The sequence below is a fragment of the Myxine glutinosa genome, chromosome 1, assembly GCF_964187855.1.
Source record: "Myxine glutinosa chromosome 1, kmMyxGlut1.1, whole genome shotgun sequence".
Classification (NCBI taxonomy): domain Eukaryota; kingdom Metazoa; phylum Chordata; class Myxini; order Myxiniformes; family Myxinidae; genus Myxine; species Myxine glutinosa.
In genome coordinates this window covers 410,471,819-410,486,635 of record NC_136261.1, presented here as the reverse complement: position 1 = coordinate 410,486,635, position 14,817 = coordinate 410,471,819, and the positions used below count along the sequence as shown (strand labels likewise).

The window sequence follows — 14,817 nt, the reverse complement described above, 5'->3', positions numbered from 1 at the left end:
TACATACACAAACATACATACACACATGCATACATACATACACAAACATACATACACACATGCATACATACATACACAAACATACATACACACATGCATACTTACATACACAAACATACATACACACATGCATGCATACATACACACATACATACATACATACATACACAAACATACATACACACGTGCATACATACATACACAAACATACATACACACATGCATACTTACATACACAAACATACATACACACATGCATACATACATACACACATACATACATACATACACAAACATACATACACATACATACATACATACGCATACATACATACACATGCATACACACATGCATGCATACATACACAAACATACATACACACATGCAAACATACATACACAAACATACATACACAAACATACATACACACATGCATACATACATACACAAACATACATACACACATGCATACATACATACACAAACATACATACACATACACAAACATACATACACAAACATACACACATACAAAAACATACGTACACATGCATACATACATACACAAACATACATACATACACAAGGAGTGTATGTCTATAATACATCTGTAATAGTCTGTAATAAATGTTCGTTTGTCATTAATCATCCACTTTGTAAACTCCCCGCACTCCTCTCCTCCTAAACTCCCCCCTAGTGTAGCAGCATAGCAAACCTGTTGTGCATTTTGTGATACAAGCACCAAATTTGGCACAAATGTACATTAATATGTTGCGAACATTTTCAGATATTGGGCCACTTGAAATTCCGTAATTTTTTTTTTCAAATTTTTTCAAATTTCGTAATTTCAAATTTTTCGGGTGACACCGTCACAATTTCGGTCTTCGAGGCCGGCCGATATAGTGGGGCGGCTTAGCCCAAATATTCAAAAGAATTGTGCATTTTGTGATACAAGCACCAAATTTGGCACAAATGTACATTAATATGTTGCGAACATTGTGTGGTCAGCAATGAAGACGAGAGTCTGAATTACATGTATGCAAAAGACCTTGTGAACCAGTGAAGCAAATACACGGGTAAGCATGAATTAAATCTAGGGCATGATATAATTTCCATGATGTTTACCTCTACACTCAATGGTGGAAGGAGGTAATGTTTTGATCCCAGCTTGTCTGTACTAGGGCATGCCCGTACTATATATAAGCTAGGACGTGCCCGTACGTGGGTGCCCGTTCCTTGCCAAAAAAAAAAAAAAAAAAAAATTTGTGTAGGGGTGTGTGTGTGTAAACATCCTAGGGCGTGCCCGTACGTGGGTGCAAAAAAACATGCGTGCAAACAACAACAAAAAAAAACTTTGAAACCACGTGGCAGTAACGACCACAGAACCCCCCCCCCCCCCTCTATTTACATGAATGGTTTGGTCCATTCGCAACGACCACAGAACCCCCCCCTCTATTTACATGCAATGGTTTGGTCCAAAGCGAACGGCTTGCAGTGTTTGGTAAAGAAATCGCCATAGCTCGGTAAGTACTTGTCCGATTAATATGAAACCTTGAAAAGGCACATCCTCGGGTCCCCAGCAATATACCTGGCAAGTTTAAAGTATATCGGACCCGTGGTTGTCGAGAAACAGCGGTCACAGACAAACATACACACATACACACATACACACATACACACATACACACATACACACAGAGATTAATGGAATTATAGATAGATGTCTGTTTGTCTGTTAGTCCACAAAATTCCAGACAAAGCTTGTAGTAGTGGTAGTTGTAGTGGTAGTGGTGATAACAGAAATTGTTATATAGAACTGAACTTATATTATTATTATATGCAGAAAATAACTTCATTTCTATATGCCCTGCAGTGGACAGGTTAATTGGTTTATGCACTGAAGGGGTCACCCTGGTGTGCACTGCTGTGTTCTGCCTCACTGAGTTGTTCAGGTATGATGTACTCAGCACAAGCTTCCGGTCGGCCCGGAGGTGGGGGTGCGGGGCCTGTCACGGAACGTCAAAACAAACGGCCTGCCGGGGCCGCCCAAAAGTCGGGCGTGAGGGGCGCGTCCACTAATGGAACGCCTCTCGCTTCCCAGATCGAGGGCCACGTGGTCAGGAGAACCTCGTCCCTTCCGGTCACACTTTGCCTATCGGCCGGCCTCGAAGACCGAAATTGTGACGGTGTCACCCGAAAAATTTGAAATTACGAAATTTGAAAAAATTTGAAAGAAAAAATTACGGAATTTCAAGTGGCCCAATATCTGAAAATGTTCGCAACATATTAATGTACATTTGTGCCAAATTTGGTGCTTGTTTCACAAAATGCACAATTCTTTTGAATATTTGGGCTAAGCCGCCCCACTACCCTCCCTCCTCACTCCTCCCCTCCTAAACTCCCCCCTTCCCCATCACCCCTCTCCTCCCAAACTCCTCCTCACCCCTCCCTTTCAATTCTCCCCCTCACTCCTCCCCTCCTAAACTCCATCCTCACCCTTCCCTCCTAAACTCCCTCCTCACCACTCCCCTTCAAATTTCCTCATTAACTCCTCCCCTTCAAAACTCCCCCCTCACTCTTCGCCTTCAAATCTCCTCCCTCACCCCTCCCTTTCAAATCTCCTCCCACACTCCTCCCCTTCAAAACTCCCCCCTCACTCCTCCCCTTCAAATCTCCTTCGTCACTCCTCCCCTTCAAAACTCCCTCCTCACTCCTTCCCTTCAAATCAACAAGTGGAACATGTCTTTCAATCCTGACAAATCTCACACTCTTACGATGTCTCTCCGAAAAGATCGACTGGACAACCCTCCCATCTACTTAATGAACAATCCTCTCCAAGAAGTTCTGTCACTCAAGCTTTTGGGTCTCACTATCTGCCATGAACTTTCCTGGGAAAACCACATATCCAAGCTGGCCTCCAAAGCCAGTAGACGACTGGGCATCCTCCGTCGTGCGAAATCCTCCCTTGGCACACCTGAGCTCCTCACCACATACAAGGCTTTCATCCGCAGCTCAATGGCATACTGCTCTCCCCTCTGGGCTGGTGCTCCTTCCTCACACCTAGCTCGGCTTCACGCTGTTGAAACCAAAGCCTTCAGAATTATTGGAATCTTCCACGATGAAGTTAACTCCGAGGGCCTTTCACTCACTCAACATGGTGGCAGGTTGGTGGTCTTTCTGTCTTCTACTGACTCCTCTCCGGCCTTGCTCCACCAACTCTGTCTGTGCTCTGTCCCCCAAATATTCCTGCAGGTCGCAAAATATCTGCCAGTAACCCTCTTCTGTTGAATTTGCCAAAATCAAGACTCTCTGCTCACTTTCATTTTTTCATTCCTCTTTACTCCCGCCTCTGGAACAAACTCCCTCACTCTCTTCCATCCCACTCCTCCCTTCAGGTCTTTAAAACAGCTGTTCACCACCATCTCTTATCTTCCCCCATCCAAAACATTGATCTTTTCTACCCCCGTTAAAACACCCCAAATCTAACTCTTTCAATCCCCAACTTCTTTCCTGAAATTCCTAGAAGTGTTCATTTGCTTTATACCATGTACCCCTCCATCCTCCCCCAGCCCTCCACCTTCCACAGATCTACCGACGTCGCTGTTCTCTACTGTTGTTGTGCTTGTGTGCTTCCCTCTCCCTCGCCCTCTTGTCTCCCGCTCCCTTCATTGTATGTTTTATGTGTCTGTGCATGTTTTCATGTTCGGTGTGTTCACTCTTACATGAGCTTGACTCTGTATCCCCAAAAAAAAAAAAGTGAATACCCACAATCCTCATTTTCATTTTTTGATTTCATTTATTACATCGAGTTTTATAAATCCAAGGTTACGTTTTTTTCGAAGCTGTCCACGCTCTCCATGCTATCGAATTTAAGTAATTGTTCCCATTTGTATTTTCGTCAAAACTGTATTTATTGTATGGTGTGTGTACCTACAGTGGGTCCCTAGGAAAATTCTCGGTGTAAATCTTTCATACCTGTATAGAAAATCGTGTTAATTCGTGTCGTGTCTTTTGAGGCCTTGTAGGCCTACCGTATCCGACCTTGAGGCTTTGTTTTTCTCTCAGCGGTCCGTCAATTGTGCTCCAATAACTTTCGTTCTCTGTTCTTCCCAGTCCTTTCACCCCATAGCCTACTTCCTTGTTTAAAATCTCAACTCCAAAAAAAAAAAACCCCAAAAAACATTTCCTCCTCTGTTCTTATTCGTTGTTCTTATTCGTTCGTTCGTTCTTCGACCACGTGTTTCACCCCCATTTACGCAGATAGTTTTCACTGTTAAACGTTAAAATGTCTAAACTTTCCCCTAAAGTACTGTACTCTGTCGTATATTATAACACCTTCTTCTTCTTCTTCTTCTTCTTTAAAAGGTTGTTTTCGACTTGCTCACAAATCTATTCATTCCAAAAAAAATTCCATCTCTTACAGTTCCTCTTTCCTACATTCCCTAAACTCTCCTGCACTCCACCACCCCCCCCCCCCCCCCCCTCCAGCGTCTTTAAATGTATTTTTGACTAGAAGGTCACAAGAAACTCATTTTGCAATAAATGTTCGTTTCCCATTAATCGTACACTTTCTAAAATCCAATCTCACCCCTCCCATCCAAATCTTCCCCATCACCCCTCCCCTCCAAAACTTCCCCATCACCCATCCCTTTCAAATCTTCCTCCTTGCCCCTCCCCTCCAAATCCTCCCCATCACCCATCCCTTTCAAATATCCCCCCTTGCCCCTTCCCTCCTAAACTCCCCCCACACCCCTCCCCTCCTAGACTCCCCCTCGCCCCTCCCCTCCTAGACTCCCCCCTCACACCTCCCCTCTAAATCTCCCCCATCTCCCATCCCTTTCAAATCCCTCCCATTGTCCCTTCCCTCCTAAACTCCTCCCTAACCCCTCCCCTCATAAACTCCCCCCTCACCCCTCCCCTTCAAATCTCCCCACCCTCATTTCTTCTCCATTTCCCCCCTCTCACCCCTCCTCCTCAAAGCATCCTCCCCGCTTCTTCCCCCTTTCAACTTTCACCTCCATCTCCCCCAACCTTCTGCCTCGCTCTTCCTCCTCCTCAAATAACACCTCACTGTGCCTCACTCAATCACCATCAAACCTTTTGGCCGCCCTATCCTTCCCTTTCTCCGAGCTATTCTGAAATCTCTGACACACCTTCAACAGCTCTCCCTACCTCTTCCTCCTCTCCCACATCTTATCCCACTCCTCCCTCCCCCTGTTCTGTATCCGATGCTCCCCCTTCCTCTTCATTAACGGTATGGACCTCAAACATCCGGGGCCTTCGTTCAAACTTAACTGATCTATCCATGCAGGTTGCTTCTGACAAACCAGACGTGATCTGCTTAACAGAAACTTTCCGCCTTCATGATGTCTCTGATTCCTTAGTATCTCTCCCGGGTTACTCCCTCCTCCGGTATGATAGACCTGAGCCTCGTCCTGGAGGTGGGGTTGCTATCTTTATCAAAAACTCTCTTTCTCACTCGCCCTGCACTGCCCTCTCTCCACCTCACCCCCAGGAATACCTCTGGCTACGGCTTCCCCTTCGCTCCCACCTTTTGTTCATTTGTGTGTTGTACCGTCCACCAAACAGTGATGACTCCATCTACATCTCGCTGTCTGATAATATGGACCAACTTCTATCTCCTCATCCCAACTCTCTCTTCCTCATATGTGGTGATTTCAATTGTCACCATGCCAGTTGGCTGGGTGTGGGTACCTCTCTCACCAGCCATGGCTCCTCAGCAAAGACTTCTGCGACTCACTGGGACTCACACAATCTGTCAATTTCCCGACCCAGATCTCAGTCAACGGAGCATCTTCTCTTCTGGACTTGGTTATGATGAACTTCCCTGAAAATGTCTGCTGCTCTTCTTCTGCTCCGATCGACTCATCTGATCATGTGCTTGTTAAAGTGGACATCTCTCTGACCATTCTCAGGGAGCCTCCTCAGCGTCGACGAGTCTGGCATTTCACTCAGGCCAACTGGCAATGTCTTCAAGCAGCCATCAATCATCTGGACTGGTCTCCCATCTCTACCGCCTCTGACATCAACTCATCCTGGGAATACATCCAAAGTAAATTGCTCTCTCTCATGCACAGATTTATCCCATCTCGTCTTCAGTTTTCATACCCTTCCTCCCGTCCATGGTACACGGAATCTTGTGGTGAGGCTGTTGTCCAGAAACAACTTGCCTTCGTCTCCTGGAAAGCAAATCCAACAGAAGGAAATCTCATTTCCTTTCACAAAGCCTGAAACAAGTGTGTGTCCACCCTCAGGAGAGCCCGGAAACAATATCTCTCCGTTCTGAAGACCGAACTCTCAAATATGTCTCCCTCTTCCAAATCCTGGTGGCGTCTGGTCAAATCTGTTTCTGGTGTTTGTTCCCCCTCCATACCCTCCCTTACCTCAAACAGCTACACAGCTGACTCCGCACGTGAAAAAGCTGAATGCCTCAACTCTGTGTTTGCCTCTAAATCTTGTGTCCCAAACCCATCCCTCTCTGTACCCACCGTATCCAGTCATACCCAGTTGCTCCTGGACTCTGTGTCCTTTCCTCCTGACAAGGTGGAAAAGTTTCTGTCAACCCTCGACTCTGATTCTGCAACTGGATCTGACGGCATTAGCCCACGGGTCCTAAAATCCTGTTCTTCCGCTCTTTCACTCCCTCTCTCTGTTCTCTTCACCCTCTCTTTTGCTCAAGGTCATCTGCCATCTGCTTGGAAATCAGCCAACATCACCGCTTTACACAAAAAAGGTGCAAAAACAGATCCTAGCAACTACAGACCAATCAGCCTTCTCCCAATTATCAGCAAAATCATGGAATCCATCATTGCTTCGGATATGTAATCTTTCCTCTTCTCCAATGGCTTGATCTTTGATCATCAATTTGGTTTCAGACCAGGTCACTCAACTCTGGACATGCTGCTTCTGCTGTCTCAACAATGGATGGAGGTCCTCAATGCTAAACAGGAAATTAGAGCTGTCTCCCTGGACATATCACGTGCCTTCGATACGGTCTGACACCCCGCTCTGCTCACCAAACTCTCCTCCTTTAGTATCCATGGAAATCTCCACGCATGGCTGGTGGACTTCCTCTCTAGTCGTAGTCAACGTGTGGCCCTGAATGGTTTCTCTCATCTCCTCTTCCTGTTCAGGCTGGAGTTCCCCAAGGCAGTGTTCTGGGCCCTGTGCTTTTTCTGGTCTTCATCAATGACCTCTCCGACTCTCTTGAAAATCCTCTCTATCTCTTTGCTGATGACTCCACTCTCTGCCGCTCCATTCCTCATCCCTCAGATTGGCAGTCTGCAGCCTCCTCACTCTCTGCAGACCTGGACAAAATCAGACTGGGCAAACAATTGGAACATGTCTTTCGATCCTGACAAATCTCACACTCTTACGATGTCTCTCCGAAAAGACCGACTGGACAACCCTCCCATCCACTTTCTGAATAATCCTCTCCAAGAAGTTCTGTCACTCAAGCTTTTGGGTCTCACTATCTGCCATGATCTTTCCTGGGAAAACCACATTTCAAATCTGGCCTCCAAAGCCAGTCGCCGACTGGGCATCCTCCGTCGTGCGAATTCCTTCCTTGGCACACCTGAGCTCCTCGCCACATACAAGGCTTTCATCCGCAGCTCAATGGAATACTGCTCTCCCCTCTGGGCTGGTGCTCCTGCCTCACACCTAGCTCGTCTTCACGCTGTTGAAACCAAAGCGTTCAGAATCATTGGAATCTCCCGCGATGAAGCTACCTCCGAGGGCCTTTCACTTACTCACCGTAGGCAGGTTGGTGGTATTTCTGTCTTCTACCGACTCCTCTCTGGCCGTGCTCCCCCAGCTCTCTCTGTGCTTTGTCCCCCAAATATTCCTGCAGGTCACACAAGATCTGCCTGCAACCCTCTTGTGGTTAAACAGCCAAAATCAAGACTCTCTGCTCACCTTCACTCCTTCATTCCTCTTTTCTCCCGCCTCTGGAACAAACTCCCTCACTCTCTTCAATCCCTCTCCTCCCTCCAGGTCTTTAAAACAGCTGTTCACCACCATCTCTTATCTTCCCCCATCCAAAACCTTGATATTTTCTACCCCCACTAATTTCACCCCAAATCCACTTTTTTGAAATGCCAACTTCTTTCCTGGAAGTCCTTGGTGTACTGTGCTTATACTTCTCCCACTCCCCCCCCCCCCCTTCCCACGCCGCCTCCCCCCAAGCCCACTCCCTCCCACACATTTCCCGATGTCCCTGCTCACAAATGTTGTGTTTGTGCTTCCCCTTCTCTCCCCATCTTGTCTACCGCACCCCTTTTTCTCCACTTTGTTTGTTTGTCCGTTTGATTTGTTTGTGTGATAAATGTTAGCTCTTTCACGAGCCTCGATTCTGTATAGAAAAAAAAAAAAAAAATGGATGGAATCAGTAGATGCTCACAGAGTAGGAAATGTACGTTTTCAGGCCAAGGTAATCCTCTACTTGTCTACTTGAAAGGTCGTTGTGTTCATTTACGTACATTGTAAATGCTTGCCCGAATACAGGTACACGGTGCAGGTATTGTGGAATTTTTATATTAGACAAGATGGTGAAACGATTTCCCATCGAGATGAAGAATGAATAAACAAATGGTTTACATTTTATACTTTTGTGCTCATATACAGGTAGAGTACCTGACAAACGTATGGGTGCTTTGTAAGTACACCTTCAAAACTTTATTTCCTCCATTTGAATTCAACATTGACCTCACTACCCTTTAATGTGTTCAAACGCAATGCATACCTGTTAAACCGGTCCGTACATTCACCTACCTGGTTAAAGGTGAAATGGAAGGTACACGAGCCCAAGATCATTCAAAGTGATGAGAGCGTGTCCGTGAAGTGAGGATTATTCAAATAAAAATCTCATCCTCATCGTGGAAACCACACCCTTGCCAATGGAAACCACACCCTCTCCAATGGAAACCACATCCTCTCCAATGGAAACCACACCCTCTCCAATGGAAACCACATCCTCTCAAATGCAAACCACACCCCCTCCAATGAAAATCACACCCTCCTCCAATAGAAACCACACCCCCTCCAACGAAAATCCCACCCCTCCAAAGAAAACCACACCTCCTCCAATGAAAACCACACCCCCTGCAATGGAAACCACACCCCCTCCAATGGAAACCACACCCTCTCCAATGGAAACCACACCCTCTCCAATGGAAACCACATCCTCTCAAATGTAAACCACACCTCCTCCAATGAAAACCACACCCCCTGCAATGGAAACCACACCCCCTCCAATGGAAACCACACCCCTTGCAATGGAAACCACACCCCCTCCAATGGAAACTACACCACTTCCAATGGAAACCATACCCCTTCCAATGGAAACCACACCCCCTCCAATAGAAACCACACCCTCTCCAATGAAAACCACACCCCCTCAACCCCATCCCAATCTCTTCAATTACCAACTAGCCTCCCTCGTGCATGTCACCTCATTATATTTAACAATGCACATCATTCATTCACAAATAGCCCCACCTCCTCGTGAATTCATGCACATTTAGCCCCACCTCCTCATACATTCATTCACAAATAGCCCCACCTCCTCGTGAATTCATGCACATTTAGCCCCACCTCCTCATACATTCATTCACATTTAGCCCCACCTCCTCGTGCATTGATTCACACATTTACAGCCTCACCTACTCATTCCCCTCCTCCAATTCCCTGAAAGGTGCGTCACTTATGATATATTCACTACTTTGCTTAAATTGCCATGTATGATTCAGCATTTGTGATTGGCTCAGATTATCCTGTCATTGTGATTAGTGGTGGCTCTCTTCCCGTATTGTTGTTGTCAAATGTTTCACTCATGAAATCTGTTTTAACAGCAGTTACATTGACATTCACTTCTTTATGAGGTAAATCATGTCCCATAAATCAAACAACACTCTTTCTGCAACACATCCTCAATTTTAAATGATTCCCATTTCAGTGCAGGACGAAGACCTCCCTGAACTCATATCCTCGATTTAGAGAGAGTGGTGGCAATCGATAATACACTCTAATCGGGAGAGAAAGATACCTTTAACCACTCGGTCAGGTGTTCCCTGTGGGCTTTCATTTCCCATAAAGATAAAGTGCAGGGACTTTAAAGACGTTTTATTAATTTATTTATTTTTAATGGATATCGCCCCAAACAAGGCATACAGCCACTCTCGGTAAGGTAAATAAACAAATAAATATAAATAAGGTAAACAAAAATAAATAAACATATAAATAAATAAATACATACGTAAATAAATAAATAAAATGATCTTAATAGATTTTGGATCTTAATAGATGAAGATCTTTCCGCTAATTGCACAACTAAGTGTAAATAACCCTTGGTGGTTCTCTCTGGTGTCACGTTTCGTGAAGTTTACTCCACACCCCCCCGTTTTATTGTCGTTAAGTATTTTCTCTGTGTTCATCATTTTTTCATGCTGTTCCGGAAATGGCTCCTCGAGGTTAAGATTGCATAGCTTAGCAATAGTTATTTCCATCGTGCATGCTTAGCGTAAGTGTGAGGCAATTTAATTGAGGTAAAGGTGGGGTTTTTTGGTGGAGTTTTTTTTTTTTTTTTCCTCACGACGCAACTCAGGTCGAGGCTCGTGTTGGAGGTAACACATCGAAAATATAATAAAGTGAGCGGGAGACAGGATGGGGAGAGGGTGAGGGAAGTACGACAGTAGAGAACAGGGACATTGGGAGATCTGTGGAAGAGAGAGGGCTGGGGCGTGGTACCCTGGATAAATAAGATGCACACTACAGGGACTTTCACTTTGGGGTGTATTAGTGGGGATAGAAAAGATCAAGATTTTGGATGGGGGAATATAATAAAGTGAGCGGGAGAGTGGTGGTGAAAATGGTGGTGAACAGCTGTTTTGAAGACCTGTAGGGAGGAGTGGGATTGAAGAGAGTGAGGGAGTTTGTTCCAGAGGTTGGAGAAAAGAGGAATGAAGGAGTGAAGGTGAGCAGAGAGTCTTGATTTTGGCAGTTTCACCATAAGAGGGTTGCAGGCAGATATTGTGCGACCTGTAGGAATATTTGCGGGACAGAGCCCAGAGAGAGCTGCGGGAGCAAGGCCGGAGAGGAGTCGGTAGAAGACAGAAAGACCACCAACCTGCCTGCGGTGAGAGAGTGAAAGACCCTCAGAATCAGCGTCACATCGATATTTAAAATGAAAGCTCTTGTTTCCAAGTTCTCCCTAATCTGTTTGTGTCTAAAACAGCTTCTTCATTGAAACCCTTTTTTAATGTTCTTCCTTTGTAATCTCTCTTATATTTGCTCTTGGCGAATAGCGGCCTCACAGCGCAGAGAAGGCGCTAGTTTTCGCGCGAATCCACTAGCCTGGAACATTTGAGTCGAATCCAGAGGCTATGGTGAGGGATAGGTTTCCCTTCGATTTATGACCGAATCATCAATGGGCGTAGGGCAGTCAAGGCCGAGTAATGCCACAAGGGCAGGACATCCTGCAAGCCCATAAAAAGCTCATGCGCATGACTGGTCGGAGTACAGTCGGGGCCGAGAGGAGTGCCCAGACAGTGTGCCCAGTTTCACTTCTAGTTCCAGGGTTGTGTCACCTTTCCAATTTGCAACGCCCGGGAGAAATCATGTGTTCTCGCTTGCAAAGGAGCGGCAATGTCCTGCCCCCCACTCCGCCCCAAGCCGGGTTGTGGAGCCACTGTCTCCAAACGGAACAGAGGCAAAGTACGGCTAAACTAAAGCTTCGTTTTCCAATTCACGTTTCGATTTGTGTTCAAAACATAACATTCAGTTGAAATTAAGTTGTCCCTTGATCATAACTGATGTCTGCAGACAGACAGACAGACAGACAAAGTGAACCAATTGCTTAACCCCGCTTTTTGCTTCGCTCACATGGGTAAAACCATTCATACAAGGTTATGGATCTTATTGAGTTATTGTGCGTTGTATGGCACCTTCAGAAAAGAGCAGGCCATTGTTTGCCAGTATTTTGATTAAATTCTAAATGTGTGTTTCTTGATTCTCCATCTGGTATTATTGGTGCCAGAAAAATGGACACTTTTGGCATAAAGAAAAGCAATATGTGGCGTTGGACTCCTTACTATGATTAGCGTCATGGAAACTTCTCTGTGGAGACAATCTCTTGTGAAGACTGGAGAGAGAGACTTTTTAAACAAAACACTTACATACTTCTGATCTGACTTTGGGAATTTTTGTAGTGATCTACCAGTGAACTATAAGGGATATACATGGAGAATTACATGGGAATTTGGAGAAATACATGGGAATTTGGAGAAAAAAATTGGGAAATCCCATAGTGACCTACCAATGAATTATGAGGAATATACATGGAGAATGATAAGGGAATTCGGGAACACTTTGGGACTTCCCGATCGTGACCTACCAATGAAATATGATGGATATACATGGAAAATTATATGGGAATTCGGGAACACTTTGGGAATTCCTGAAGTGATCTACCAGTGAACTATGAGGGATCATCATAGTGAATAATAAGGAAATTTAGGTAATTTTCCATAGTATTCTAACAGTTAACTATAAAAGATCAGAATTGAGAACAACAAGGGAATTTGGGAACATTTTGAGAATTTCCTTCGTGTTCTATCAGTGAACTATAAGAGATCTACATAGTGAACAATAAGGGAATTTGGGAACATTTTGAGAATTTCCATAGTGTTCTATCAGTGAACTATAAGAGATCTACATAGTGAACAATAAGGGAATTTGGGAACATTTTGAGAATTTCCTTAGTGTTCTATCAGTGAATGATAAGGGATCTACAAAGTGAACAATAAGGGAATTTGGGAACATTTTGAGGATTTTCATAGTGTTCTATCAGTGAATGATAAGAGATCTACAAAGTGAACAATAAGGGAATTTGGGAACATTTTGAGGATTTTCATAGTGTTCTATCAGTGAACTATAAGAGATCTACAAAGTGAACAATAAGGGTCTTCGCTGCTCCACCACATTGTACGCAGTGCCGGATCAGGCCTTGCCAGGGCCGAGGGCAAATAATATTTTGGGCCGGTCTCAACATGAGTGCCACCCCCGGAGCAAAGGTTGTCTCTGTCTGAGGGTGTCTGTTTCGTCTCTCCCTCTGGCTTATTTAGAATTGAAGGAGTTAAATTAATAAACTACGCTTTTTATTGCATATATATATATATGACTAGCTGAGGTACCCGGCTTCGCCCGGGTTGAATAAGAATAATACAAATATATGATGAAAAGAACATGTATATTTTAGAGCAATATCACAGTACATTTCCTACATGACGTTTTGTCAATTGTCAATTTCTCAAAACCTCTTGGCATACAACATTTCTGGTTTTCTTACTTGGTGCCAAGACATAAAGATTGCTTGGTTTTCCAACCCTTGAGCAGCCCACGTACAGCTGGCCATGGGAAGTACCCGGCATTGCCGGACGGGGGAAGGGAGGGGAGGGGAGGGGAACGGTGGGGAGGGGAGGGGAACGGGGGGGAGGGGAGGAGAGGGTGGGGAGGGGAGAAGAGGGGGAGAGGGGGGAGGGGAGGGGAGGAGGGAGGGGGAGGAGGAGGAGTGGGAGGGGGGAGGGGAGGAGAGGGGAACGGGGGGGGAGGGGAGGAGAGGGTGGGGAGGGGAAGAGAGGGTGGGGAGGGGAGAGAGGAGGGAGGAGGAGGAGAGGAGAGGAGGGAGGGGGAGGAGGAGATGGGAGGGGGGAGGGGGAAGGGTGAGGGGAGGTGAGGTGAGGGGGGAGGGGGAGGTGAGGGGGGAGGGGGAGGAGGGGGAGGGGGAGGGGGGAGGGGAGGGGAGGGGGAGGTGAGGGGGGAGGGGTGCGGGGGAGTGGAGGGGGGAGAGGAGGGGGGAGGGGAGGGGGGAAGGGAGGGGGGAGTGGAGGGGGGAGGGGAGGGGGAGTGGAGGGGGGAGGGGAGGGGGGAGTGGAGGGGGAGGGGAGGGGGGAGGGGAGGGGGAGGGGGGAGGGGGAGGGGAGGGGGGAGGGGAGGAGGGAGGGGTGTGGGAGGGGGAGGGGAGGGGGTGTGGGAGGGGGAGGGGAGGAAGAGGGGGAGGGGGAGGAAGAGGGGGGAGGGGAAGGGGCGAGGGGGGGCTTCGCCCGGGTTGAATAAGAATAATACAAATATATGATGAAAAGAACATGTATATTTTAGAGCAATATCACAGTACATTTCCTACATGGCGTTTTGTCAATTTTCAATTTCTCAAAACCTCTTGGTATACAACATTTTCTGGTTTTCTTACTTGGTGCCAAGACATAAAGATTGCTTGGTTTTCCAACCCTCGAGCAGCCCACGTACAGCTGGCCCATGGGAAGTACCCGGCATTGCCGGGCGGGGGAAGGGGGGGAGGAGGAAGGGGAGGGGAGGGGAACGGGGGGAGAGGGGAGGGGGACGGGGGGGAGGGGAGGGGAACGGGGGGGGGGAGGGGAATGGGGGGGAGGGGAGGGGTGGGGAGGGGAGAAGAGGGGGGGGAGAGGGGAGAAGAGGAGGGAGGGGGAGGAGGGAGGGGGAGGAGGAGAGGGGAGAAGAGGAGGAAGGGGGACGGGAGGAGGAAGGGGGGGGGAGGGGGGGAACGGCTAGCTTGGCAAGCGATAGCAGGATTTTTAATTTTATTTTTACCTCAATGAGGGCTATATATATAGTCCGTGCTTGGAGCCTTCAAGTTCAACATAGTTTTTTTTATGAAAAATAATGCAGATGTATAACAATCCACCAATGCAAGTTCAGAAATGAATGCAGATCCTTTACTTTGCGATACAAACGCAATTGCCCGCCATTTCCACTCACTATCG

General features: G+C 46.5%; 1 protein-coding gene across 1 annotated transcript in view; it reads right to left on the bottom strand.

Moving 5' to 3' along the window:
- Positions 1 to 8,921, bottom strand: part of LOC137419578 (5-hydroxytryptamine receptor 3A-like) — a 71,279-nt gene extending 62,358 nt beyond the window's left edge. Inside the window, exon 1 of the mRNA XM_078771065.1 lies at positions 8,795 to 8,921. Within this exon, the coding sequence (XP_078627191.1) occupies positions 8,795 to 8,836 (42 nt within the window). The 5' untranslated portion in view covers positions 8,837 to 8,921. The remainder of the gene's footprint in view (positions 1 to 8,794) is intronic.
- Positions 8,922 to 14,817: the final 5,896 nt, after the last annotated feature.